Raw genomic sequence first — 27,674 nt, forward strand, 5'->3', positions numbered from 1 at the left:
ATAGTTGTAAACAATATATATTAAGGAGTGGAAATGGTCTGTATGCTGTCTTCCCTCCCTCAAGAAGCCAATCCTAATTAAACAGAATTTAGGGTAAGTCCTGAGTACGGGGGTGGGGGGGGGAAAGTGCCTTTCACCTTTTCTTTGTACCCTTTCTCAGCCTGAATGCTTGAACAGACATTGTGTATTCTTTTTATTCTTTTTAAAAACCTTCTTAGATTTTGAATGCTCTAAATTTAATCTCAGGGAGGGGCAGCAAGGAAGCTCACCATTCCTGGGGCACGACAGCCTGAAACTGGAAAGTTGCACCCCCACTCCAGCTTGTAGGAGTGAAGAGGGGGGCTCGGCTACTAGGCAAAGCCCCTAAATAGCAGTGCAGATGCAGAGTGTGAAATGTGCAACTCTGTGTAGCTGGAGATATTCTCAGAGTCACTGGTGGAAGTGGTTAATGCCCAGTTTGTTCTTGGTGCCTCCTGGGATTAAGAGGAATGGGCAGCATTGCCGAGTGGAGACTTCAGACGACTGCAAGGTTTTCCAGACTCCTGGGGATCCAAAAAACAGGGGCTTGCAAGTCCTTTCCTTCACAACATATCTGTCCATTCCCCCAAGGAGTCAGGAGGATCTCCCCCTTCTATCTTACCCTCACAACAAGTCTGTGAGGTAAGTGGGTAGTTTAGTCTGAGAGACAGCATTTGGCCCAAGGTCACCGAGCAAGCTTCGTGGCTGAGAGGAGACTTGAACCTGGGTGTCCAAGATTCTAACCCGGACAGATCCTAGACAGTTCAACCACTACACCAAGCTGGCTGAGCTTTCCTACACCTCTTATGCCTGTAAATTGTATGCCCAGCACATGACATGTCTGTCTCCACTGCTTGATGTTTGTGTTTTTTTTTCCCCAGTGGCATTTGTGGAAGACGTCCTTTGGCCCCCAGCCATGGTGGGTCAATACGAGTTATTGGAGGCACAAATGCTCTGCCGGGAACGTGGCCTTGGATGGTCAGCATCCAGATCCCAGATATCGAAGGGTACAAGCATATTTGTGGAGCTTCCCTCATCAGCCCTCGCTGGGTTCTCACTGCAGCCCACTGCTTCATGTATAAACAGTGAGTGGAAGGGGCGGGGCAGTCTTTGTCTGGGAGGCAGACTGGCCAATACAATACAAGCCATGTTTAGGCCTCTACTTGGGGATGAGGGATGTTTGGCTGGAAGAATTTCAGGTTAAGCGCAATCTAGCAGTGGGCCTGTCTGCCTGGGGACATGGTAAGTCCCCCCTCATTGGCAGCCTTCACGGAGCAGCTGGACAAATACTTGTCAGCGATGCTTTAGGCTGTTCCTGCATTGGGCAGGGGTTGGACTAGATGGTCTGGAAGGCCTCTTCCAACTCTGTAATTCCATGATGCAAGCTAAACCATAACCTATTGGGAAGTATAGTAAATCCCCATCCTAACGAAGAATTTCCAATAGATGTTGCTTGCCACATGAGTTGTTTGCCAGCAAGATGATGTGTGCACCGGATTTGCCTGAGGTGCTTGGAAGAAGAGCCGAGATCAAGTCTCAGTAAATCAATGTCTCACGTGTAGTGCCTTTTTTATTGTTAAAAAGGGCAGGGTGGGGGGAGGTGCCAGTACGCATATATAAGGCTGCACTGATTTCTAACATTTCCCTATCGGGAGTTGGGAGAGCCCCTTCCCCAAAGTGCTGGTACTCTGTACTGTTGAGTATCACTGTAAAAAGCCCTGCTCGTGTGTGATATACAGTTGCCCAATGACCAGAAAACCAAACAAAAAAACAAAAAACCAAGTTAGTTGTTGTAGATTTTCCAGGCTATATGGCCATGGTCTTAGCCAAAACCACGGCCATACAGCCAGGAAAATCTACAACAACTAACGTTCTCCAGCCGTGAAAGCCTTTGACAATATAAAAAAACCAAGCCTGGCTTTTAACTGTGTCTTTATGAGTGGCTTGATAATGTTTCACTTGGACATTCTTGCGTTAATATGGAAGCTCTGTCTTTAAGACATGTCAGGTCTTGCCAGGTACGACCCCAAACATTTCACTGCATCACTCCAGTGTATGAGTTAAAGATGTTTTATTAAGGTAAATACCAGTATCAAGATGCTGTAACAAGGGATTGACTAGAATACCTAAAGGTGGGAAATTCAGACCAGTTATAGGTCAATGTCTCCTCCCCCTCCCAGTAGGAAGAAGAGGCAGTTAGGAGTTTTGGTGCGCGTTGCCTGGGAAGAAGGGAGGGGGGAGAGGATGAGCTCAGTTCAGTCTCTGTAGTAACTTCAAGGTCACATTCTCAGGCTCTGGCTGGAACTCATAACCAAAACACTTTGCCTGGAAGATAAGCAGTTAGCAACAGGTCTACACAACTTTGGCTCTACTCTGCTTGCACGCAGAGGTACTGAAGTAATACATGCATCCAAAATACATATGATGCATGAAGCATGACAGATATGCTGAAAGCCTATCTGACAAGACAAAGCTGCAGAGGCCAGTTGGAAATCTGGCAACATCTCTTTAACTATTTAAAGGCAGGTGATGCTCTTCCCGGGCTCTTTTCATGCAGTTTATGCAGCACCCCCTCCCAAGGCAACAGCCACGAACTCCTGAAAGGTGGACCTACCTAATTCTCCTCCTTCTCTGCTAAAGGTATGTGGAACTGAAACATATGAAGCTGGTCATTGGTGCTACGCAGCTTTCTCAGCCAGGGCCTGATGTGCAGGAGCGCACCATCAAGAATCTGGTGGAGCACGCGCAGTACAACAACAAGACAGTCTTCGGTGATATCGCCTTGATGGAGCTGAATAAACCTGTCAATTGCACTGACTACATCCAGCCTGCCTGCCTGCCGGACAGTGATGTGGACATGTCAACACTCACCCACTGCTATGTCAGTGGCTGGGGCATCACCGATGTGACAAGTGAGTGCATGTCACAGGAGAAATCCAAGGGTGGCTAGCTGTGGGCAGTCGGAGCATTGGACCATTTCAGGCAGCACTGCCTGCTCCAGGGCCTAACCCTGTCCCCTCAAACGTGGGATCTGCTGCCTGCACAGCATCTCCTCTGACCTTTGAGAAATGAGTCCTTCCCTGGCGGCTACCTGCCACTCTTTATTTTGAGGGAAGGGTCAGGAACTGTGGAGTCATTTTCTGGTCCAGGACCACAGGGCAAGCTGATGTGGAAAGGAATCTTGTTTCACAAGCAGAGAGGGGAGTGGTTGGTGGTGGAAGACTACGTCGCACAAGTGTATTTCATGCACTTGCCCAACAGGGAAGCATATGCTTCTTTGTTCCAATTACTCGTTGACCGTTCTGCTCGTCACTGTCCTCACCTTGGTTCATAAAAGCAGGGCCTGTTGGCTCAGCCTCGGGGCATGTGAAGCAGCGACGGAGGAGATGCGGGCAGATTTTGCCTACTAGCTGAGGGCCTCAGAGCCCAGCCTCTTAGTCCTGGGTTTGCAGTAGGATGTGGCCTCCCTTTGAGGAATGTGCCCATTGGCTGTGGGTCAGATGCAAACAGAGTCTTTCTGCTCACAGGGCCATCACAGACAGCAGACGTCATGCAAGAGGCCAAAGTAAACCTCATTCCCCTCGACGTCTGCAACAGCAGTGACTGGTACAATACACGGATCCATTACAACAATCTGTGCGCTGGATATGAGCAGGGAGGAATTGACAGCTGCCAGGTATGGGGGCCCCAGTCCAGGGCGGCTTCGCACAGCCTTCTCTTTGGGACACTGTTCCAAAGTAGGCGCCAAAGAGCAGTCCCAAAGGGGAGAGGCGGTTGATGTCCTTCTGCCCCTTCCCTCTTTTACCTCCTGCTGTTCTTCAGAAATCCCCTTTCCTGAGGGTCCCTCACCACTTTCTCCTCCGGCTGCCCCTCCCACTTCCTGCTTTCTGACTGACCAGGCGTTGTTCACATCTCCTGCTTGCCGATGTGGTGTTTGACCCTCATGTTTCTGCCTCCTTGACATGCCATCTTGTAACTTTGGATTTGGGACAGGATAGACAAGCCCTGCTGATTTTGGGACATGTTAACTGGCCCCTCATGATACCTTTTCCCTGACTGGTTGCCTGTATCTCACCATCACTTGCTCCCTGATTAGCTCTCTCAATCTTGTGCTCCCTGACTTGCTACCTGTTCCTCCTGACACCTCCATCTCTCCCTTCCCACCTCAGGGCGACAGTGGCGGCCCCCTCGTGTGCAGGGAAACACGGTCAGAGCGCTTCTGGGTTGTTGGAGTCACCAGCTGGGGGGCCGGCTGCGCCAAGGCACGAAGACCAGGTGTCTACTCCGCCACACACCTTTTCCTGGACTGGATCAAACGAAATACCAAGGATAAATTTTTGAGTCCTTTTCGCCCCCCGGGATCATTCACCAGGCCCCAAAAAACTACCACTTCCACTCCAAAACCAAAACGCAAACCTTGGAAACCACCCATATCCCGGGAGGAGATTCAGAAGTTTGAAAACTGGGTTAACTCTGGACCCAGGCCCACTTTTGCGCCACTGACAACTCCCCCGCCCCAGCGACCACCCTTCCAGCCAACGTGGCCACCAGCAACTCCCCAGACTGCTAACAACTGGAACCAGGGGTGGGTTAACCCCTGGTCTCGTCCCCGACCCCCGGTGACACAGGCCCCTCCCTATTGGCAGAAGCCAACATGGCCCCCCAAAACTCGCCCCCCACCCCTGCCACAGGGGTCTGTCTATGGGCAGCAGAACTGGCAGGCAGGACAGTCCTGGCCCCCCAAAACTCGGCCCCCACCTCTGCCACAGGGGGCTGTCTTTGGGCCGCAGAATTGGCAGGGGGGGAATTCCTGGCCCCCCAAAACTCGACCCCCACCTTTGCTACAGGGGGCTGTCTTTGGGCCGCAGAATTGGCAGGGGGGGCAGGCCTGGCCCCCCAGAACCCGACCCCCAGTTCGAACCACAGCACCGCCCCTGTGGCAGCCCCAGAAGTGGACCTGGCCTAAACGCCCACAATATGGGTCAAGCGTTCAGTATGCCAACACCTGGCGCCCAGTAGGGTAAGGGCCTGCCAGAATAACTTCAGTCCCCATAGTGATAGCCCCGTCTTGGCCCTAACCCCACCGCCAGCCACTTGCTTTACACCCTGCCCTTAAATGACAGCTCAGGCCAAGTGAGCCTTGGCCTGAGCCCCCGTTCCTTACCATGGACAGAATCCCAGACCTGTTCACATCCGCCTCTGCCAGATATACCCCTCCATGTTTTCCCACAGTACAGCAGTTATCTTGCAAAACAAACAAGCAACTACGATGGTGTTTTGGCAAGAGATGAAGAATGCTGGAGGGGTATGGTAGAAAATGAATTCACGTCACGAGCTTAATTGTGCTTACGCTTGAGGATTGAGTACTGGTGCCTAGACTCTGCCACGCTGGGCCCGATTGATCGGGAAGACCCGAGGAGGGGCCCAAGCACACGTCTATAACGTTTAGATGCCTTGTTCGTGTGCACTAATTTCTGGGTTGGGAGACCTCTTGGTTGCGTGGCTGCCCGATGGCTGCTGCTCTGTGAGAACTTCTTGTTATGCACATCTGCAATAACAAATGGGCTCCCTTCCACACAGCTTGTCCTGCTTGTGAATGTTACATCATTGTGTGACACACAAGAATGCTATTTTCAGGCTTTGCCTGCTCTTTCTTGGGCGAACTCTTCCCTCCTGTCGTGCAGCACCTCCGTCTCTGTCCACTGGTGGCAGTTCCTAAATAAATGCTCTGGTTTCTCAACTGTGCTGAAGACTCACTCTCACATATGCTTGCTGAGCTGTCATACATTTGAGAACTGCAGCTGTGTGTAGTCTTTTCCTTCAGTATTTTAATAATAAATGCAAGTACAGACACCTAGTGGCTTGAATATAAAATGTAAGTAATTCGCGTGGTTTTCAAAAACAGCGCAGCCTATGACTGTGGAAGTCAAATGTGTTTATATAATTCAATAGTTGTCATTACAGGTAGTTGTTGTGACTTAATGCTAGCCACCAGAAGATGGACGCAGCGTAGTTTCAAAGAGAAGCACAGTTCAATCAGTCCAGTCCTTCCACTGTGCAGAGCTGCAATGATAACAACTTCCTTTCTCTGCTCCTGCCCACAGTAAGTCCTGTGGTTTACTCGGGCAGTCCAAAACTGGCCTGGATTAAAGCAATAGAGTTGTCAAAAACACCACAGCCATATAGTATGTTTAATCCTCTAGAAAGAGACAAACATGTTTAATTATTTTCTGTGAAACCAACTGCAACAACAAATTTCCTACATAAAATTACATTTATATATTTATATATATATGGATATATAAATAAATATACTTACGTCAGGGGATATGTGAAGGCTTGGTTTTTTTCCACCTGGTGTTCTGGTTTTGGTTTGTCAGGATTACTTGAAAAAGAAGATAAGCACTCATCCTATATTTAGTTTCTCCTTTTATTGTAGCCAGGGCTTTTTTTCTGGGAAAAGAGGTGGTGGAACTCAGTGGTGGAACTCAGGACTGCACAATGACGTCACTTTGGGTCAGCTGGAACAAGGGGGGAGTTTTTTAAAGTTTAAATCGCCCTTGGCAAAAATGGTCACATGGCCTGTAGCCCCACCCCCTGATCACCAGACAGAGGGGAGTTTAGATTGCCCTCAGCACTGCTAGAGCGGCACGGAGGGCAATCTCGACTCCTCTCTGTCTGGAGATCAGGGGGCGGAGCCACCGGCCATGTGACCATTTTCAAGAGCTGCTGGAACTTGTTCCACCACGTTCCCGCTGAAAAAAAGCCCTGATTGTAGCCCTTAAAGTACTACTTTGCTTTCTTCCTGTTAAAGTAAGACCCGACTTACCTTGGACATTCTGATGCAAATAGCTTTCTTCCACATTTCAAAAGTATGTCTTGACTATGACAGGAGGATATAAGAGTACAGTTTTACTGGTATTATTATTACAGATTTAAGCACAAACCAGCATCAACCTCACGTGTGAAAATTCCCTTATTTATCTACAAATTAAATGAGTAGCAGTTATAACTAGACATCAGTACTAAAAACAAAGAGCCACATAACGTCAGAAACTCATAGGGTTGGAAGGGACCTCTAGGGTCATCTAGTCCAACCCCCTGAACAATGCAGGAAATTCAAAGCTACCTTCCCCTCCCACATGCTCCCAGTGACCTCTGATCCATGCCCAGAAGATGGCAAAACTCCATCCGGATCCCTAGCCAAACCGGCCTGGGAAAAATGGCTACCTGACCCCAAAGTGGCAATCGGCATTACCCTGGACATGTAAGAAGGATCCATAAGAACTAAGCGCTGATGCAACCCTTCCTGTCCTCCCCCTCATGCTCTGCCCAGGTTCACAGAATCAGCATTGCTGTCAGGTGGCCATCGAGCCCCTGCTTAAAAACTTCCACAGAAGGAGACCCCGCCCTCTCCTCATCCTCTCCTCTTCCTCATCGTCTCTTCCATTTTGCCCGCATAACACTCTGTGAAGGAGGATAGGCTGAGCGAGTGTGAGAGTCGCCCAAGCAAACTTCCCTGGCATAGAGGGATTAAAGCGGGATCCGCCCCCAGCAGAGGATCTTCACGAGGTGGGGCAAAAGGACCCTTGTTCCTCTCCGTTCCAGCTCTGACAGAAGAAGCTGAGCAAAGCTTCTCAGGTGATTTCAGAGAGCAGAGCAACAGAGACTCCCTATGCGGCGAGGGCGAGGGCGCGAGGGCAAGGGCGAGGGCGAGGGACCTCCCAAAACTATGCAAGGCTGCTGCGAGATTTAAATATGACTTCATCTAATCAGGCAGGGTGGTCTCCAGGGGAGGCCAGCCTTAGTTGTTTTTATTAACCTTTTATGCTACTCTTCAAAAAAGTGAAAGGTGCAAGACCACATGGTGGACTATTTTTGCCAGCTCTGTGCCCTATTGAAAATATTAACATTACTTGAGTCTTGCCCTATCTTGATAAGTCCATAAGCAGAATTTTAGAATTCGTAACTTTGTCTCATCTATACAGAGATGTGTGGGGCGTGGGGGTGGGAAGGGAGAGCCACTTCATGAAGTCGGCGAGAGACCAGAAATGCAGCAAAGCTTTTTCCATTGCGTGCAAAAACTGATACGAATTCAGCGATGCAAACCCAAATTAACAAGGCCAGCCCTCCTGCCCTTCTCTCTGGCTTGTATGTTTCTGCAGAAGAGACACAAACGGCCAACTAGCCCCACCGATTAAGCATCAGTCACCTGGCCTGGGGGTTGGACTAGATGACCCTGGAGGCCCCTTCTAATCCTATGACCTCTGAATTTCCAGTCTGGATTTAGTTCTGAGTAAACATGCACATGCTGAAACGCTCTGGCAGTTGGGTCTGGGAAAATTTTTAGTAGAAATCAGCAAATCTGATTTTGCTTTTTAAAAAACCCTTCCGTTTTTTACCTCTAGATAGAGCACAGAAGCAAGGTCAAAGCAAGGTGCTTCTTATAACGGAGCTGTGCACGTCTTCAAAGGATGCCAGCCAAAGGGGTGGGCAAGTGTGTGCCAAGGTGGACAGTGTGACATCACGCTATCACACTAACAGAGATTCTTTGATTGATTTTTCTCCAGCCAGGGGATGGAGCCGTAGCAGAAAGTGGGGTAGCCTGAGGGAGGTCAGGGTTCTATCTGTGTCTTCCCCCCCCCCACACACACCACTCCACCCCCCCCACCATGATGTTAATTTAGAGCCCACCTTTCTCACTGAGATTCAAGGCAAATTATTGACAGCAAAGACCGCCAATAAACAGTAACAAAACTAATAATAACATTCGATTTATATACCACCTTCAGAACAACTTAACGCCAGAGTGGTTTACAAAGTATGTCATTATTATCCCCACAACAATAATCACCCTGTGAGGTGGGTGGGGCTGAGAGAGCTCTGAGAGAGCTGTGACTGACCCAAGGTCACCCAGCTGGCTTCAAGTGGAGGAGTGAGGAATCAAACCCGATTCTCCAGATTAGAGTCCTGCTGCTCTTAACCACGACACCAAACTGGGAGGACTTTAGTTTACAGAACAGGAAAAATAATGCTAATAAAAACTGGTGTAAGGCATGACATACCACAACAAGGAAAGAGGGGTTACAAAGGTAGAAGATTTTGCAGTAAAAAGGGAGGGGGCACATACAATAAACGGTGCAACAGACGACACGGGGACCCCGTATAAAAATGAGCTCCTGGGCTGAGTATCGGAAGAGGCGTCTGTCCACACCAATCGGTGACTCTTTCGAGAGAGATGTTTATAACAGCCCACTTTACAGTGGAGAAGCTCAACAGCAGGAAAGAACTGCCTGTCCTCTTGTGTGGCTTGAACTCATGGACGGATTATAAAATGCGAGAGCCTTCTTCCACCTAATTCTTCTTACCACCGAACCTGCTCTTCCGTGTGTCCAGGGGGGTAGTTCAGTCCCATCCCCAACTGTACCTTTGATCCAAGGGACGCGAGATCCCAGAGAGAGACTCCGGCGGCACTGAGAGCAGGCACTAGCAACTTTGGGAATAACAGAATTGACTTTATGCTTTCTTCAAAAAATTGGAACGAGTGCAGAGGAGAGCAACCAGGACGATCAGGGGCCTGGAGCCCAAGCCCTGCAAGGAAAGCCTGAGGGGCCTGGGATTGTCCAGTTGGGAGAAGAGGAGGCTGAGGGGAGACAGTATTGCTGTCTCTAAGGCTGTCAGTTAGGGGAGGGGAGCCATTCCTGTTGGCAGCAGAGAGTCGGTCTGCAAATAAGGGGTTTCAACTGCAGGAGGTCAGGGGGCGGCTGGCTGTTAGGAAAACCTTCACCTTAAGAGCAACCCAAGAGTGTAATCAGTTGCCTGGGGATGTGATGGGTTCCCCGTTCTTGACAGTCTTCAAGGAGCAGCTTGATAAATCCTTGTCGGGGATGCTTGAGGCTGTTCCTACATTGGGCAGGGGGTTGGGCTAGATGGCCTGTATGGCCCCTTCCAACTCTCAGATTCTATGATTCTTTTGGGGTCTTGCCTTTAGAGGAATGTGTATGACTTACCATCTGCTCTGCTCATTTAGAGGCCCCATTCCCTGATCCTTTTTGCTCCAGAATAAACTTTTTACTTTTAATTGAACTTAGTGACCACCGGGGTTCTTCCCCAGTCTGCAGCTGCTCAGTGAAGCTATGCTCAAGAGCAAGCCAGGGGTAACTTTTCCCCCTAAAGGCTCCTTTTTGTGGACAACAAAGACAATGTTTCCATGTTCAACATGCAGGGTTAAAAGTCTAACATGCATGGTGAGAGCATAACCTTTATTCCAATACTGGGTGGACAGACTCCACCTTCCTAGATCACCGAATGCTCCTAAATGTTGGATCAAGAGAGGCATTCTTTCTTGTGGAGTTCCACCATGCAACACCCCCTGGATAAGACTCAGACAGAGTGATTCATTGGGGGCTAAGTCACCCTTCTGTTGGCACTCGGCCCCTCTTGCAGGCATTCTTCACACTTGCTCATTCCAAAGAAAAGAGAATGTTGGCGAAGCAGGGTGTTCCGTGTGAGGTCATGCATTTTATGACGTCATATACAAGAGTGGAGAGTGGCAGTGAAAGCAACATTTGGAGTCATGAGGAGTGTGGGATTATGGCTCCAGCAAGTGCCCCTCCCAATTCTGATTTTTGCCATTTTCCAGCACAGTTCTACTGCGCAAGACAGCTGTGGGTAAGTGACAGGAAAAGTCTAGGCCACATGAATACATGAAGCTGCCTTCTCAGACCCTGGGTCCATTGAGGCTGGCAGTGGCTCTCCAGGGTCCGAGACAGAGATCATGAACATCCCCTGCTCCCTGGTTCTTTTAACTGGAGATGCTGGGATTGAACTTGCGACCAAAGCAGATGTTCTACCCATGAGCCACAACCACTTGCCCCTCCCCAATAAGGAAACAGGATACATTGGGGATGTGGAGTGATGAGGGAGGCTTGGGGGGGGGGGAGTGCAGGCAGCGCCAATTCTTGGCTGTTGAGGTTGATGGAAAGGAAATCGAGCCCTTTGGAGATGTTCGGATCCCAGACTGCTGCCCCTGCCCCGATCCCCAGGTCTGAATGGAAGCCTGCATGTGTGATGCAAGTGTATACACACAGGCTCTTGCACACAACTATGCACATAGCACAGCAGCATCTCTGGCTGTGAGTAGAGACAACACGTGTGGACTTGTCATAGAGCTCTGTTCAGGCCTCCTGCTGTACACGCAGAGCTTGGATCAGGGGCAGCAACGTGAGCTCCACCCCCCCCCCCCCAAAGAACATCTGAACAAAGCCTCTTCTTCTGGGAGCAGATCATAAATCTGTGGAGGCTGAGGAAGGGGGCTGTTCTTCAAAAGAGGAGCTGGTCCATCCCTTCCTAAGAGGCATCACTAAGCGGTGATGACCAACAACAACAGACCGATTCCCCATTTCCCTCTTTTAGGATAATTAAATGAGCAGGTGCCCATATAACCTCTTTCTGTGCCAGTTCTATGGGGGTAAGTTAGGAACAGAACTTGCAAGACTTTGAAATGATTTAAAAGAAAAAGGCTCATACTTTCCACCATACAGAACAGTGCAACAAAACTGATGTAGTGAAACATAAATATAACAGTGAACAGAAAATGGCAACGAAGAGCCTCTCTGAGGTCAATTAAACCATTTGTTGTTGCTTGGTGAGTTTGTCCCGTTTCTGGTGGCGAGTTTAGTCCCGTTTCTCAAGTCCACTGAGGTGGAGGATTTTCTCATCCACTTCTCTTTCAAAAGGATACAGTTCTGACAGTAAGCAGGTTGCCATCTGCAGCTTGAGAGAATAACAATACAGCTACAACAATGGTACCAGTTATACTAAATTTACCCCCCCCCCCGACCCTTTTCTAATGACCTTGCACGTGCGTTTTCCAGTTACTGTCTCCAACGTGATAAAAACTTAATCAAGCTCCCCAGTAACTAGTCTCTTCCTCAGTTGCTCTGCTCCTCCTGACACGGACTCCGCCCCAAGCGGGCTAAATGCCCCATTCTCGAGAGTTATGCCCAAAGAACAACTCCAGGTAATTCTGGATAAGCCCCAACTATTTTCGGTCTGGTTTCTGGCCAGCATTTAAACAGAACAAACACGAAGCTGTTTTACACCGAGTCAGGCCCTTGGTCCATCCAGGTGAGTATTGTCTACTCCAGCTGTCGGTGGCTCTCCAGGGTCACCTTGGTGGATGACCTGACCTGGGAGTAGAGTTGCCAACCCCCAGGTGGTGGCTGGAGGTCTCCCAGAATTGCAACCAATCTCCAGATGACAGAGATCAGTTCCCCTGGAGAAACGGAAGCCTTGGAAGGCGGGCCCTCTGGCTTTATACCCTGCTGAGGCCCTACTTTGCCCCCCCCTTTCTCAGTTTAGGCTGCTCTGAGTTATCATTATACATTACGTATAGCCCTTAACCATATTCCGCCCTAAATTCCACGTGTAGACCACTGATAATCTATGCCTTTCTGCAGTGGAGTTTGCGGAAGACGTCCTTTGGCCCCCAGCCATGGCGGGTCAATACGAGTTATTGGAGGCACAAATGCTCTGCCGGGAACGTGGCCTTGGATGGTCAGCATCCAGATCCCAACACGCAATGGATACAGGCATGTGTGCGGAGGTTCCCTCATCAGCCCTCGCTGGGTTCTCACTGCAGCCCACTGCTTCTTGCAAAAAAAGTGAGTGGAAGGCCGGGCAGACGGGCCAGTGCAATACAAACCGTGTTCATGCTTCTGCTTTGGGCTGAGGGGTGTTTGGCAGGAAGGATTTCATGTTAAGAGAGTAATTGGACAGAGGAATTGGCTGCCTGGGGGTGTGGTGGGTTCCGCTTCACTGGCAGTCTTCAAGGAGCAGCTGGACAAAGATTTGTCGAGGACGCTTTAGGCTGTTCCTGCATTGAGCAGGGGTTGGACTAGATGGTTTGGAAGGCCCCTTCCAACGCTATAATTCCATGATTCTGTAAGTGCAGTCCAAGCTAAACCATAAGCTATTTGAAAGTATAGTAAATGTTCCTCATCTTAATGAAGTATTTCTAATAGATGGGAGATCTTGGAAGCCTTCCTGTCTGATGCAGAATAGTAAAGAGTCCAGTAGCACCTTTAAGACTAATCGACTTTATGGTAGCATAAGCTTTCAAGAACCACAGCTCTCTTCGTCAGACGCATCTGATGAAGAGAGCTGTGGTACCCAAAAGCTGATGATGCATCTGATGAAGAAAGCTGTGGTTCTCAAAAGCTGACAATGCATCTGACAAAGAGCTGTGATTCTCAAAAGCTGACAATGCATCTGAAAAAGAGAGCTGTGGTTCTCGAAAGCTTATGCTACAATAAAGTTGGTTAGTTGTTGTGGATTTTCCGGGCTGTATCGCTGTGGTCTTGGCATTGTAGTTCCTGACGTTTCGCCAGCAGCTGTGACTGGCATCTTTGGAGGTGTAGCACCGAAAGATAGAGATCTCTCAGTGTCAAACTGTAGAGAAGATGTTAGCAGGTAATTTATATCTACTCAGGAAGGTGGTTTTGGATTGCATCATCCTGTAAGAGTTTCCCAGAGTGTGGAATGCTAATGGAATGCTAATGTTTCACTGTATCCTGAGGAGGTTCTTTTGCATATGGATTAGTGCTGATATGCTAATCTTATCTGCAGGGCTATTGTAAGATGTAGAGTATTTTGTTAGCCTGGTGTTTTTCAGGACTGGAAACCATGCTCTATTCGTTGTTAAAGTCTCTTCTTTCCTGTGATACATATCCTGGATACGCACTTTCTCAACGAGGAAATTAATCATCTAAACCATGCACTTCAAGCAAATGGCTACTCCAGAAATGAAATCCAAAGAGCAATCAAACCCAGGATAAATCAAACAACTAAGGAAAAACAGTCTTCTACAGGAAAAGTGTTTTTGCCATATATCAAAGGAATCACGGATCAGATGGGAAAGCTTATGAAAAAGCATAACCTTCAAGCAGTATTCAGACCCACCCGAAAAATACAACAGATGCTACGATCAGCAAAAGACAGCAGAGACCCCCTCACCTCTGCAGGAGTATACCGTATACCCTGCAGCTGTGGACAAGTTTACACAGGACCACAAAGCGTAGCATCCAGACAAGAATAAAAGAACATGAAAGACACTGCAGACTTGGACAACCTGAAAAATCAGCAGTGGCTGAACATAGCCTAATGCAAACAGGGCACAGTATCTTATTCCAGGACACCAAAATACTGGACAACACTTCCAACTACTTTGTCAGATTGCACAGGGAAGCATAAGCACAACTTCAATAGGAAAGAAGAGACTTTAAGAATGAATAGAGCATGGTTTCCAGTCCTGAAAAACACCAGACTAACAAAATACTCTACATCTTACAATAGCCCTGCAGATAAGATTAGCACATCAGCACCAATCCATATGCAAAAGAACCTCCTCAGGATACAGTGAAGCCTCCCGCCATTAGCATTCCACACCCTGGGAAACTCTTACAGGATGACGCAACCCAAACCCACCTTCCTGAGTGGATATAAATTACCTGCTAACATCTTCTCCACAGTTTGACACTGAGAGATCTCTGTCTTTCGGTGCTACATCTCTGAAGATGCCAGCCACAGCTGCTGGCGAAACGTCAGGAACTACAATGCCAAAACCGTGGCGATACAGCCCAGAAAATCCATAACAACCATCGTTCTCCAGCCGTGAAAGCCTTCGACAATAAAGTTGGTTAGTCTTAAAGGTGCTACTGGACTTTTTACTGTTTTGTAATTACAGGCTAACATGGCTAACCCCTCTGGATCTATTCCAATCTGATGGTTATTCCGGACCCTGGTAGCCCACTTCCATTTTCCAGGTTGGCAGAAGGGACTGGAGCAGAGAGGCAGGAGACGGACACATGTGACAGCAGTGTGCGACTGGTGCCGCCACTGTGCTCACTGTGTCTCCTTTCCACCATTTTTGGCCTGGTATGGTTTGGGGATGGCTTTCTGGTTCCACATGTCCTTGGGTCCAGCAATTAGGTGAGCATTCTTTTAAGCCATGCTTGGTTGAAAATAAGGGTGTGCATTCTGAAATTGCTGAGCAAAAAGTGATTTTCCAGAATGATTACACAAATCTTGGATTCTTAGGTGTTACAAAAAACACTCCCCACAGAAAAATACATGTAGTTTTTTGGGTGCTTACACCATCCTCAGCAGACAGCATCTTGTTTTTCTTTGATTCTCCAAATTTCCCAAGCAGTCGCCCGGGGAAGGCCACTCCTTGCCCAGATAAGACAGAGGCAGGGCTCCGCAGGTTCTGCTCACTTCTTCTCCTTCTCGCCTTCCTTTGTGGGGCAGAGCCCTTTTTTCTTTATAAGTACAATGGCTGGGTGCACCCTGTTCAGGGACCCCCTTCGTTCAATTTGCTTGAATCTTGGGGGTTCTTTAGCAGACAGGACGCAGTAGCTCCCCCACATGGAATGATGGCAGAGCTGCGGTTCTTGCCCCATCCCTCCTTCCTCACTTTGGGAAAGGAAACAATCAACAGACCACCTGCTGAGGGGAAAGTTGCATTCCGAACAATGGAAATGACAAGTGGGAGAGACAGAGGCCAGCTGGAACCTTGGCAACAGCCCTAGGGACTGTGTGTTTCCCCAGCACTCATTGTCTAAACACAGCCCATTGGTAGGATATGTCAAGCCTAAATCCCTGAAGGGTGTTGCACTTCCCCGGTTCTTTTCATGGGGTTTAAGTGGCAACCCTCCCAAAGCAATAGCCACTGAACTCTCGAAAGGTGGACCTACCTAATTCGCCTCCTTCTCCGCTAAAGGTTCCTGGAACACTGGAAGCTGGTCATTGGTGCTACACAGCTCTCTCAGCCTGGGCCTGATGTGCTGGAGCGCACCATCAAGAATCTGGTGGAGCACGAGCAGTACCAGCAGCGGAGGAGCCTCAATGACGTGGCCTTGATGGAACTCAATGAACCTGTCAACTGCACTGACTACACCCAGCCTGCCTGCCTGCCGGACAGTGATGTGGACATTTCAACACTGACCCACTGCTATGTCAGTGGCTGGGGTGTCACCGATGTGACAAGTGAGAGCTCCTCAAAGAAGGAGTCCACAGGGTCCATGGGTGGCTAGCCGTGGGCAGTCGGAGCATTGGTCTATTTCAGGCAGCACTGCCTGCTCTAAGGCCTAACCCTGTCCCCTCAAACATGGGATCTGCTGCCCGCACAGCATCTCCTCTGACCTTTGAGAAATGAGTCCTCCCCTGCGGCCGCCAACCGTTCTTTACTTTGAGGGAAGGGTCAGGAACTGTGGAGTCATTTTCCAGTCCAGGACTACAGGGCAAGCCGATGGGGAAGAGACTCTTGTTTCGCAAGCTGAGAGGGGGGTGGTTTTTGGTGGCAGAGTGCATCTCACAAATGTATTTCATGCAAAGAGAATTGTCCAAAAGGGAAGCAAATACCCAGAATGCTTCTTTGTTCCACCCACTTGCTGACCACGCAGCTCACCACTATCTCCACTTTGGTTCATAAAAGCAGGGCCTGTTGGCTCAGCCTTGGGGCATGTGAAGCAGCGACGGAGGAGATGCGGGCAGATTTTGCCTCCTAGCTGAGGGCCTCAGAGCCCAGCCTCTTAGTCCTGGGTTTGCAGTAGGATGTAGCCTCCCTTTGAGGAATGTGCCCATTGGCTGTGGGTCAGATGCAAACAGAGTCTTTCTGCTCACAGGGCCATCACAGACAGCAGACGTCATGCAGGAGGCCAAAGTAAACCTCATTCCCCTCGACGTCTGCAACAGCAGTGACTGGTACAATACACAGATCCATTACAACAATCTGTGCGCTGGATATGAGGAAGGAGGAATTGACAGCTGCCAGGTATGGGGGCCCCAGTCCAGGGCGGCTTCGCACAGCCTTCTCTTTGGGACACTGTTCCAAAGTAGGCGCCAAAGAGCAGTCCCAAAGGGGAGAGGCGGTTGATGTCCTTCTGCCCCTTCCCTCTTTTACCTCCTGCTGTTCTTCAGAAATCCCCTTTCCCGAGAGGAGCCGGTCCCTCAATTGGCTTTTGAGTTGCCTGGCAGTGGTGGGCAATCTTCTAGTGGTTTGTCTTGTTGCCCGCCGATTGCACCTCACTGCAATTGCACACAAGCATGAGAGAAGACCTGGGTCCCTCCCTCGCCTCCCAGGACAGCATAGGATCTGGGGACCCAACCTTATTGCTTTCTCCTCCAGCTGCCTTTCTCACTTCCTGCTTTCTGAGGGTGCAACCACACAAGATCCACAGGTGCATGTCGACTCCTGCAAGGATCTCTGGGAAATGTAGTCTTTAAAAAACAAAACAAAACACCAGCCGCTCGTGTGATTCTCAGCCAGGGACAACTGCAGCTGGGGGGACTTTCTCTCTCACTTACCCGCTCTCTTTCTCTCTTTCAACAATCCTCTGGGAGCTTAGGAGGAGAGTGGGGGTGGGGAGTGATGTAACAAGAGGCAGGAAAAAGGCCGAGGTGTTTTGTGAGTGAGAGAGAAACCCAGTCCCTCCCATTCTTCTTCTCCCGGCAGGGCCCTGTTACATCCCCCACCCCATTTCTGTGCTCCTGGAGGAAAACCGAGCCGAGTAGATTTTCAAAAGAGAGAATCTCTCCAGTTGAGCAGCTGTAAGAAAATCAACTCGGCTTGGTTTTCCTCCAGGAGCTTAGAGAGGGGAGGGAGGGGTAAGACTACCACTCCCAGGGAAGCTTGTGGGACCAAATACGTGCTCTTCACGTGTAATAAGTCTTGTGCGTTTCAGCTTTGACAGACCAGCTGTTCCTCGTGTCTCCTCCTTGCTGGCATGGTATCTGACCTTCATGTTCCTCTCTCCTTGACATGCCAGCTTCTGGACAGGATAGACAGTCCTCTCAAGCCCTGCTGATTTTGGGACATGTTAACTGGCCCCTCATGATACCTTTTCCCTGACTGGTTGCCTGTATCTCACCATCACTTGCTCCCTGATTAGCTCTCTCAATCTTGTGCTTCCTGACTTGCTACCTGTTTCTCCTGACACCTCCATCTCTCCCTTCCCACCTCAGGGCGACAGTGGCGGCCCCCTCATGTGCAGGGAAGCACGGTCAGAGCGCTTCTGGGTTGTTGGAGTCACCAGCTGGGGGGCCGGCTGCGCCAAGGCACGAAGACCAGGTGTCTACTCCGCCACACACCTTTTCCTGGACTGGATCAAAGGGAGGACCAGGGAGCCATATTTGAATTCTGTTCACCCCCCAGGATCATTCACTCGGCCCCCCAAAACTACTACTTCCACTCCAAAACCACAACGCAGACCTTGGCAGCGGCCCATATCCCAGCACAACGTTCAGCAATTTCACAACTGGGTTAACTCTGGACCCAGGCCCACTTTTGCGCCACTGACAACTCCCCCGCCTCAGCGACCACCCTTCCAGCCAACGTGGGCACCAGCAACTCCCCAGACTGCTAACAACTGGAACCAGGGGTGGGTTAACCCCTGGTCTCGTCCCCGACCCCCGGTGACACAGGCCCCTCCCTATTGGCAGAAGCCAACATGGCCCCCCAAAACTCGCCCCCCACCTCTGCCACAGGGGTCTGTCTATGGGCAGCAGAACTGGCAGGCAGGACAGTCCTGGCCCCCCAAAACTCGGCCCCCACCTCTGCCACAGGGGGCTGTCTTTGGGCCGCAGAATTGGCAGGGGGGGCAGGCCTGGCCCCCCAGAACTCGGCCCCCAGTTCGAACCACAGCACCGCCCCTGTGGCAGCCCCAGAAGTGGACCTGGCCTAAACGCCCACAATATGGGTCAAGCATTCAGTATGCCAACACCTGGCGCCCAGTAGGGTAAGGGCCTGCCAGAATAACGTCAGTCCCCATAGTGATAGCCCCGTCTTGGCCCTAACCCCACCGCCAGCCACTTGCTTTACACCCTGCCCTTAAATGACAGCTCAGGCCAAGTGAGCCTTGGCCTGAGCCCCCGTTCCTTACCATGCACGGAATCCCAGACCTGTTCACATCCGCCTCTGCCAGATATACCCCTCCATGTTTTCCCATAGTACGGCAGTTATCTTGCAAAACAAACAAGCAAGTAATATGGCGTTTTGGCAAGAGATGAAGAATGCTGGAGGGGTATGGTAGAAAATGAACTCGTGCCATGCTTTTAATTTCTATCTACACTTGAAGACTCTGCCATGCTGGGCCTGATTGGTGTGGGAAGACCCCAGAAAGGCCCCAAGACATGTCTGCAATATTTAGATCTTGTTTATGTGCACAAATGTATGGGTTGCGAGACCCCTTGTTTCCATGGGTGCCCAGTGCTTGCTGTTCTATGAGAACTTCTTGTAATGCACTTCAGCAATAAATTGGCTCCCTCCCACACGGCTTGTCCGGCGTATTACACATTAAAAACTGCATGATATCAGAAGCGCTCAGGGTGCCACTCTAGCCCAGCTTAGTTTTCGAGAGGGTCGGCCTGTGGATAATGTTCTGAAACCAAGCGAGCTATAGAGAAACATACAGGCTACATCCGGCCATCATGCGAAGTCATGGTTTCTAAATCACAGGGTCACTGAACACTGGCTATTTATTTATTTATTTATTTATAGTCCACCTTTCACACTGAGATCCAAGGCAGATTTCACAGTGCAAGGGAACACGCAATATAATCAATAGCTAGGACATTTACTGAGCAGAGTACAATAATGAATAACAGTTAGGACATTCAGAGGAAAAGCGATCCAAAATGGTAGCAGAAAATCTGGTGGGAGTGTGGGGGAGAAAGCATAAAGCCGAGCAGAGAAATGAAACCTTTCTGAAACAAAACATAACTAATTTGCATGGCATGTTTAGCAGCATGGAAAACTCCCTAGTAGGTGTATGTGACATGCAAAAGCAGGCTGCCCAGAAAACTGAGGTTTAGTGGTGGATGTTAAACCGGGATTTTGAAACGGAGTTAGTGCTAACTGCAGTTAACAAGCCAAATGCAAGGAAAAGTTTCCGTGTTGCAGCAGACTCCAGTTTGTTCAGTTGCACCGCCCCTTTTAGCTTCCTGCACGTGGAATCAGAGGCACAGAACGAGAGACAGAAATCGCCACCCCTGCAGCATGCTGCTCTGCATGGGGCTTTCTCCGAATGCTGCTTCCCTGCCTTCCCTTCGCCCTTCTCCATCATAACTCACCAGGCGGGATCGTGCAGCTTCAGCCTCCCCTGAGAAGAAATTTAAAAGCAGCAGGACGTGAGATCTCAACTGCACGCTTTTCTTGCCAATGTCCATCATAGAAATTGCTCCACACAAACCATTATTTCATTTACAAGAACGTTGGGATCCAGTTTCTGCAATAATTTCCTCCCCATAAAATTTCCCTTCAGACCATTCTTTATGCCCAGGAGAGACTATTCCTGTGCATAAGTTATTGTGAATATGCGTGCCCTTCATGTACTGAGTACGCCTGATTTTTTAAAAATACACTTGTCTCCCCACACAGCTACAGTAGCACCTTAGAGACCAACAAGCAGGGGCCGCGCCAGGGTTTCTGGTGCCCGAGGCTGGAGGCAGCATCAGGTCCGTTGCCGCCCCTACGTGTGCGCACAGAGAGTGTGCGTGCGCCCCGGACTGCGTGATGATGTCACTGCATGTGACATCACACAGCAAGCTGGCCCCATTGGTGCGGTGGGCGGCTTGGATGGTGCGTGGAGGCTGCCCGTGCTCCTAGTCGGGCACGGCAGGTGGCTGGGGAGGTGCACGTGTGTCCTCCCAGCCCTCCCGCTCTGTTGTTCCGCACGCCATCCCGGACGCCTGCTGCAGCTGGCCTATAGCTGCTGCGCCCAGCTGGCGGCGTGTGTTGGTGGCAGTGGCAGCGCGGGGCGGGAGGGCTGGCAGGCTGCAGCAGCTGCAGGCCAGGCTTGGCAGGCATCTGGGGCGATGCACCGGTGATTTCCCATCCCTCCCGCTCAGGTGCCAGCGCTGCCCCCGCCAGCTCTGTGACACGTGCCCCCGCCTCTGGCGCCCCCTCTGGTGCCCCCTTCGGTGCCTCAGCGCTCGAGGCAGGGGCTGGCCCTACCTCAGCCCTGCCAAGAAGAATTCCAGAGATAAGCTTTAGAGTCAAAGCTCCCTTCATCAGATACAGGGAGGAATGGAGCCTTTATATCTGAATCAAAGCTGGGACGGGGGAGGGGGGATGTTACAAAGGAGGGCACCAGGATGGAAAGGGACAATGCAGCTTGATTAGAGCAGAAATTAGCATTTGTAGCGAGATAAGAATCTGTTCAGCTCCCCCCACCACCCATCCCGGGAGTCCATTGTTCTGAATTTGTGAATGAATCCACTTCAGCAGCCTCACACTGTCCCCTCCCCTTGAAACATCTTGGTTTGAGGGCAGCCACTTTTAGGTCAGCAATGGAATGTCCTGGATGATTAATATTTCTAATATCAGATTTATGTCCATTTATTCTTTTGCGTAGAGACGGACCTGCTTGTCCAATGTAGAGAGTGGAGGGGCCTTGCTGACCCTTGACAGCACATGTAACATTGGAAGACGAACAATTGAATGAACCTGAGATGGTATAACGGGTGTTGTTAGGTCTGGTGACTGTGCTGACAGAATAAATATGGAGACAGAGCTGGCATCTCGGTTGGTTGCAGGCTCTGGTCCCAAAGTCTGTGTCAGTGCGGGGAAGTACATTATTATGAGTGAGGAGTTGTTGAAGGTTAGGGGCATGTCTGTGGGCAAGCAAAGGTTTGCCTCCCAATGCTTGTGAGAGAAGAATATTGTCAGTCCCTGGCAGGTGGATCCCTCAGCCCCTCTCCAGTGAACACACATCGGTTCCAGGAGAAAAGCTTTTATTAGGATCTTTACAGTTCAGGTCTGAACTCCATCACGGAGCTTGGTAGAAGTGACAAGGCAAAGCAGATAAGCATCGTTATACTTGATTTTCCCACTCCCAAACAACTGTCAGGATTTTGGTGTGCAAGGTTACACGGGTGCTGTGAGAACCCTTTATAGTTATGGCTAAACAGTGAGTACACAATCATAGGTTCCCAGCGTCTGGACAGAGTAGCAAAAGCAGGCGCCTGGAGTCTCCAAGGTCGCCTCTAGCTCAGAGATGCATACCTCTGTGAGATAACATGAGAGGCCCATCCTCGCTAGAGGGCCTGGAGAAATAACAGTTGCAATATGGAAAAAAACATGGCTAAGGAGAGAATACATCAGGTTAGCAATGAACGTTCAATATACTGTGGCATCAGTGACATAACAACCAAACAGTCATGGCAGGGCTGTACACAGACATGACAAATATCATCATCCAGCATGGGTTGCAAGTCTTTGATGATGCGCTGTAGGTGACCACCGGAGATGTTCTATTGTTGTTTTGTTCGGGCCTTTGTGTAGCAGGTTATCCCTTGGCAGGGCTTTTTTTCTGGGAAAAGAGGTGGTGGAACTCAGTGGGTTGCCCTCGGAGAAAATGGTCACATGGCCGGTGGCCCCGCCCCCTGATCTCCAGACAGAGGGGAGTTGAGATTGCCCTCCAGAGGGCAGTCTAAACTCCCCTCTGTCTGGAGATCAGGGGGCGGGGCCACCGGCCATGTGACCATTTTCAAGAGGTTCCGGAACTCTGTTCCCCCGCGTTCCCCCTGAAAAAAAGCCCCGTCCCTTGGTATCATTCTGGCTTTCTCGATCGGTTTCCTTACTGCATCAGGTGGAGATTGCAATTCCAAAAAGATCTATTGTAGATCCTGCCGCTGAGAATCTCTGTCAGAAGGACTGGAAGAGATGCTGTCATGATGAGGGCCTATATCTAGTATCAAGCTGGCCTGTGATTCCCCTTTTCAAAACCAGCCCGGGACAACGTCTCATTTCAGCAGGGAAGGAACAATAAACCCATCCCTGCAGGACACCATTTGTTCTACCTGACACCTCCTTGGGGGTCTCTCTTATAAACGGACATCCTGGGATGGATAAAGGTATGTTGTTCCAGCCTTCTGGAGCCATCATAAAACTAAAGGCAGGGGAGACGCAGCAGACGTGACAAGGGGCTAGCTGACCACAGAGTCTGGGGGAGACTGGTTGTAAGGGAGGGAAATCCAAGAGGATTTTTTATCAAATCGGCCCTGCTTGCAACCCATCGCTTCCATGTTGCGCCTGGAATGACGTCATTCCCAGTGTGACGTGGAAGTGCTTTGGAGCATGTGGGAGCATGCTATGGGGCTTGCAGGCCCTGTTCCCATATGTCTTTCCCCTGACCAGGCAGCTGAGAGGGGGGACAGAGGCTGGGAGTGGGGTATCCCCCGCTCCTTCTGGGGTAATGGGATCCTAACCCTCCACCCCTCTGGGAAAGAGCATCTTCTCTGCAATCTGGTTTGTGTGGTTCACTGGGATGGAGAAAGGCAGGTGGCAGGGGAGGGGTTGCCTCTTTCTCCCAAGTGACAAACACCCACCCCTGCGGGAGATGTCTCAGCCCTGTTTGATAATCCCCAAAGGATAGTTAGATATTAGACTTTTGCCTCCCCCCGCCTTTATTAGCTGCAAACTCTAATGCATGGTAACCTCCCAAACGCAGTGGGCTCTCAGCCCTTTCTTCTATTGGAGCACAATAAAGACCCTTCTTGGGTTAAGTCAAGCTGTGTCCAAGCCTCACCCACAAGCCTTCTGCTCAGTCATTTGCTAGAACTCTGCACACACACAGGGGCTCACCAGTTTCCCAAACAGTCAAGCCTGTTTCGGTTTTCCATGGTGTAGATCCACTGGGGAAACCAAAGGCCAGGGAGGGAGGGAGGGAGGGAGAAGCCCCCCCCTCCAGTCATAATAGATGTGCTGTAGAGAGTGGATGTATTTGATGTGTTTAGGATGGTGATGGGAGATGTGAAGATATGTTTTCTGATCAGTAGGTTTCCTATACAAGGTGGTTTTTAAGCACCCTTTGTGTATTTGGGCAGTGGTACTTCCTCTGTGGATTGATTCGCGGTCAAGCTGATGGTGGGTGGGAAGTTGCTGAAGCCCTGGTAGAATTCCCCCAGTGCTTCTTTCCCATGTGTCCAGAAGGACTAGCACTTCAGCATTCCTTACCGTGGCATGCCAGTTTGGTGTAGCGGTTAAGAGCGGCAGGACTGTAATCTGGAGAGCCAGGTTTGATTCCCCACTCCTCCACGTGAAGCCAGCTGGGTGACCTTGAGCCAGTCACAGCTCTCTCAGAGCTCTCTCAGCCCGCCCCCCCCCCCACCTTCCAGGGTGCCTGTCATGGGGATAATAATTACATGCTCCGTTGGCAGAACCCAGGTGGAGCTTCAAGGACGCAATGAAGGGAGTGACCTCCCAAAGGAACGGGTATCAGCCGCTGCCTCCTGAACTCATCCCACGGTCTAGTTAGCCCAGCAGGCCGTCTCTGGCAATGGCCAGACTTGCCTTAGGCTTCTGCTCTGGAAACGGGAATCTGGGGACTCCCGAAATGCCTTGGAATGCCGGCCAGTGAGGCAATCCATGAACGTCTTGGTCTCTAGCAGAAGAGCAAGATCCAGGCCCAGCAAAGCTCTGACTCTTGGAAGTTCAATCCCTGGAAATCTACTTGTTCTTGAAGGTGCTACTGGACCCAAAACTTGCTCCTCCGTAACATAGAGAATATTTTCTTATACGGCAGGTTGTCAGTCACGAGTGATTGTTGCAGGAGGTTAGTCTGTAAGGCTCCTTCCAGCTCTTTGATTCTGTGGTCTGCCCTGGGCGGCTCATCGACTGCGTGCAACGGAGAAGATACGACAGGCAGGAGACGGTCTAGTACGGGAGGAGAGCCTGTTTTGCCAAGGCCTCTGGGAGGAGTCAAAGTGTATCCTGGCAGGACAGTCCCACGTCCTTTTCAGTGGCTGTGCGTGCGACTTGGAACCCACGGGAGCACAGCACAGTACAGATTCTCACCCTCACTATCAATCTATGGCCAGCCTTTCTCACTGAGAGCCAAGCTACAAGTGACGCCTGACACAGGTTGGACACTTGTCAGCTTCCCTCAAGTTTTGATGGGAAATGTAGGCGTCCTGGTTTTACAGCTCAGCTCTCCATTACAGCTGCAAGACCAGGGCGCCTACATTTCCCATCAAAACTTGAGGGAAGCTGACAAGTGTCCAACCTGTGTCAGGCGTCACTTGTAGCTTGGCTCTGAGACTCAAGGCAATTCTTTGACAGCAAAGACTTCCAATAAACAGTGCAGGAGGAAAACAGGACAGGGAAAACAACGAATGAAAAGGGGTCTAAGGCACGATGCACCATGATTGAGTAAAATCATGCAGTAAAAAGGGAGGGGGCACATACAATAAATGGTGCAACAGACGACATGGGGACCCAGTATAAAAATGTCCACACTAATCGATGACTTTTTTGAGAGAGATGTTTATAACAGCCCTCTTTACAGTGGAGAAGCTCAACAGCAGGAAAGAACTGCCTGTCCTCTTGTGTGGCTTGAACTCATGGACGGATTATAAAATGCGAGAGCCTTCTTCCACCGAATTCTTCTTACCACCGAACCTGCTCTTCCTTGTGTCCAGGGGGGTAGTTCAGTCCCATCCCCAACTGTACCTTTGATCCAAGAAAATTAAGATCCCAGAGAGAGACTCCGGCGGCACTGAGAGCAGGCACTAGCAACTTTGGGAATAACAGAATTGACCTTAAGCTTTCCTTTTGTGTATTGCCTTTAGAAGAATGTGTATGGCTTATCCCCTAATCTGCTCATTGAGAAGCCCAAGGTCTTTATCCTTTTTGCTCCAGAATAATTTTTTTCTTTTAATTGAACTTAGTGACCACTGGGGCTCTTCCACAGTCTGAAACTGCTCAGCGAAGCTGCCCTCATGAAAAAGCCGGGGTTAACTTTTCCTCCAAAAGCCTTCTTTCTGTGGAGAAGAGGGGACATACAGTTTCCATGTTCAACATAACAACAACAACAACAACAACAACAACAACAACAACAGTGTGCTTATATACCACTCTTGCAGAGCCCATGGCAGGAGTGGAAGTCGAACCAGCAGAGTGCTGATTCACAGCTCAGCAATTTAACCACTATGATAACATGGATAATGAGAGTTTAACCTGCTGTTTCCACATGTCTTTACCTAGCGCAAAACTCACAGAACGAGGACATCTTCCAGGAGCGATTTCTGACCTCATCGTGCCACGTGGCGTGATGACATCAGAAATCGCGCCAGGAAGAAGCCCTCATTCCGTGAGTTTTGCGCTAGGTAAAGATGTGTGGAGGCCTGGGTAGACAGAGTCCACCTTCCTAGATCACCCAAAGCTCCTACATGTATGACCAAGACATTCCTTCTGCTGTTTTCCGCCATGCAACATCTCCAAGAAAAGACTCAGAGAGAGTGATTATTATTTGGGGTCAGTCAGGCATTCTTCACACTTGCTCATTCCAAAGAAAAGAGAACATTGGCGAAGCAGGGTGTTCCGTGTGAGGTCATGCATTTTATGATGTCATGTACATGACAGGAGGGTGGTAGTGAAAGCAAGATTTGGAGTCATGAGGAATATGAGGTTATGGATCCAGGAGGTGCCCCTCCCAATTCTGATTTTTGCCATTTCCCAGCACATTTCTACTGCGCACGATGACTGCGAGTAAGTGACAACGAAGGTCTAGGCCATATGAATACATGAAGCTGCCTTCTCAGACCCTGGGTCCATCCAGATCAGTCTCGTCTACTCCGACGGGCAGTGGCTGTCCAGGGTCCCAGATGCAGGACTTGCACAACTCCTGCTCCCTGACTGGTTTAAGTGGAGATGCCGGGATTGAGCCTGGGACTTTCAGCATGCCAAGATGAAAGCCTCTTCTCTCAGACTAGCACAGCAGAGGCTGGTCCCGGAGGAAGTTTGAGGAAGTTCTTGACTTAGATATTTCAGCCGAGTCCATTGGGTTTCTTTGCAGTTGTTTGTTTGTTTGTTTTAAACCGCTTGCAAGATCTCGAATGGGGCAAGCGGTAAGAGGACGCTCCATTCTGCATCTTGGTTTTCAGCTTCCAGCAGTGAACATCCGCCTGAAAGCTGCAGCAACGGGTGCAGGGAAAAGTCTCAGGCGCCCCACTGGGACCAGGGGTGACGGGTCAGGGTTGCTGTCCAGTGCTGCTGCTGCTCCAACAGGTGCTCCTGTCAATGGCCTGGTTGACCTCTGGGATGTGGAAATGACCCAGTTGCTCCCAGGCACCCCCTCCCAAGGGACCGAGCCCAGGTAGCCCTCTGCCTTACTGAGGGTCTGTGGGGGAGACAGCTAGAGGGACAGCAGAGGAAGGCTCGGGGCAAAAGCTCGTTTTACTCCAAGGTGGTGGCGGCGGCAGCAAAGAAGCAACACTTTCCCACCTCCGTTGCCTTTGCACAGTGTAGGCCGGTGGAGCTTTTCTGGGTGGGCCGAGGCCGGTTGAGGTCTGGCCTGCAGGAGGAGGAGGACTGCTCGGTGGCCCCCTGTGACCGTTTTGCTCAGCATTTTGTAGATAAAGTCACTGGCAGCCTTTCCGACTTGGACTCTGCTTTAACAGCGACAGGGGTCAGAGGGTGCCAGGATGCTGTCTTGTCCCGGTGTTTGGGATACTTTTCGGTGTATTCAGTCTGAGGATGTGGACAGGATCCTTGGGGGGCTGAGGTCTGCCCCCTGCTTGCATGACCCTTGTGCTTCTGGGCTACTGGTTGGCTGACTGGGTCTAAGAGGTGGTTAATGCCTCTTTGAGGGAGGGCG

At 50.2% G+C, this 27,674-nt stretch overlaps 2 protein-coding genes across 2 annotated transcripts; both read left to right on the plus strand.

The window, feature by feature from the left end:
* The first annotated feature begins 448 nt into the window (after positions 1-448).
* On the plus strand, positions 449-12,219 carry LOC129335733 (acrosin-like). Its single transcript, XM_054988525.1, has 6 exons — positions 449-660; positions 900-1,103; positions 2,659-2,930; positions 3,546-3,694; positions 4,188-4,484; positions 12,088-12,219. The coding sequence occupies exons 1-6, from the start codon at positions 449-451 to the stop codon at positions 12,217-12,219; spliced, it is 1,266 nt and encodes a 421-aa protein (XP_054844500.1).
* A 246-nt stretch (positions 12,220-12,465) lies between these two features.
* Positions 12,466-27,551, plus strand: LOC129335736 (acrosin-like). The gene is made up of 6 exons (XM_054988528.1): positions 12,466-12,683; positions 15,800-16,065; positions 16,704-16,852; positions 18,043-18,219; positions 26,962-27,047; positions 27,161-27,551. The coding sequence occupies exons 1-6, from the start codon at positions 12,466-12,468 to the stop codon at positions 27,549-27,551; spliced, it is 1,287 nt and encodes a 428-aa protein (XP_054844503.1).
* Positions 27,552-27,674: the final 123 nt, after the last annotated feature.

Source organism: Eublepharis macularius, chromosome 9 (genome assembly GCF_028583425.1).
Source record: "Eublepharis macularius isolate TG4126 chromosome 9, MPM_Emac_v1.0, whole genome shotgun sequence".
Lineage (NCBI taxonomy): Eukaryota > Metazoa > Chordata > Lepidosauria > Squamata > Eublepharidae > Eublepharis > Eublepharis macularius.

Coding starts and splice junctions, on each gene's coding strand:
- LOC129335733 (XM_054988525.1), top strand. CDS start 449: ATGCCCAGTTTGTTCTTGGTGCCTCCTGGGATTAAGAGGAATGGGCAG. Junction 2,931..3,545: donor GGGCATCACCGATGTGACAA/GTGAGTGCATGT, acceptor TTCTGCTCACAG/GGCCATCACAGACAGCAGAC. Junction 4,485..12,087: donor TTCAGAAGTTTGAAAACTGG/GTTAACTCTGGA, acceptor GTTTCTGGCCAG/CATTTAAACAGAACAAACAC.
- LOC129335736 (XM_054988528.1), top strand. CDS start 12,466: ATGCCTTTCTGCAGTGGAGTTTGCGGAAGACGTCCTTTGGCCCCCAGC. Junction 16,066..16,703: donor GGGTGTCACCGATGTGACAA/GTGAGAGCTCCT, acceptor TTCTGCTCACAG/GGCCATCACAGACAGCAGAC. Junction 18,220..26,961: donor GGGAGCCATATTTGAATTCT/GTTCACCCCCCA, acceptor CTTGGTTTTCAG/CTTCCAGCAGTGAACATCCG.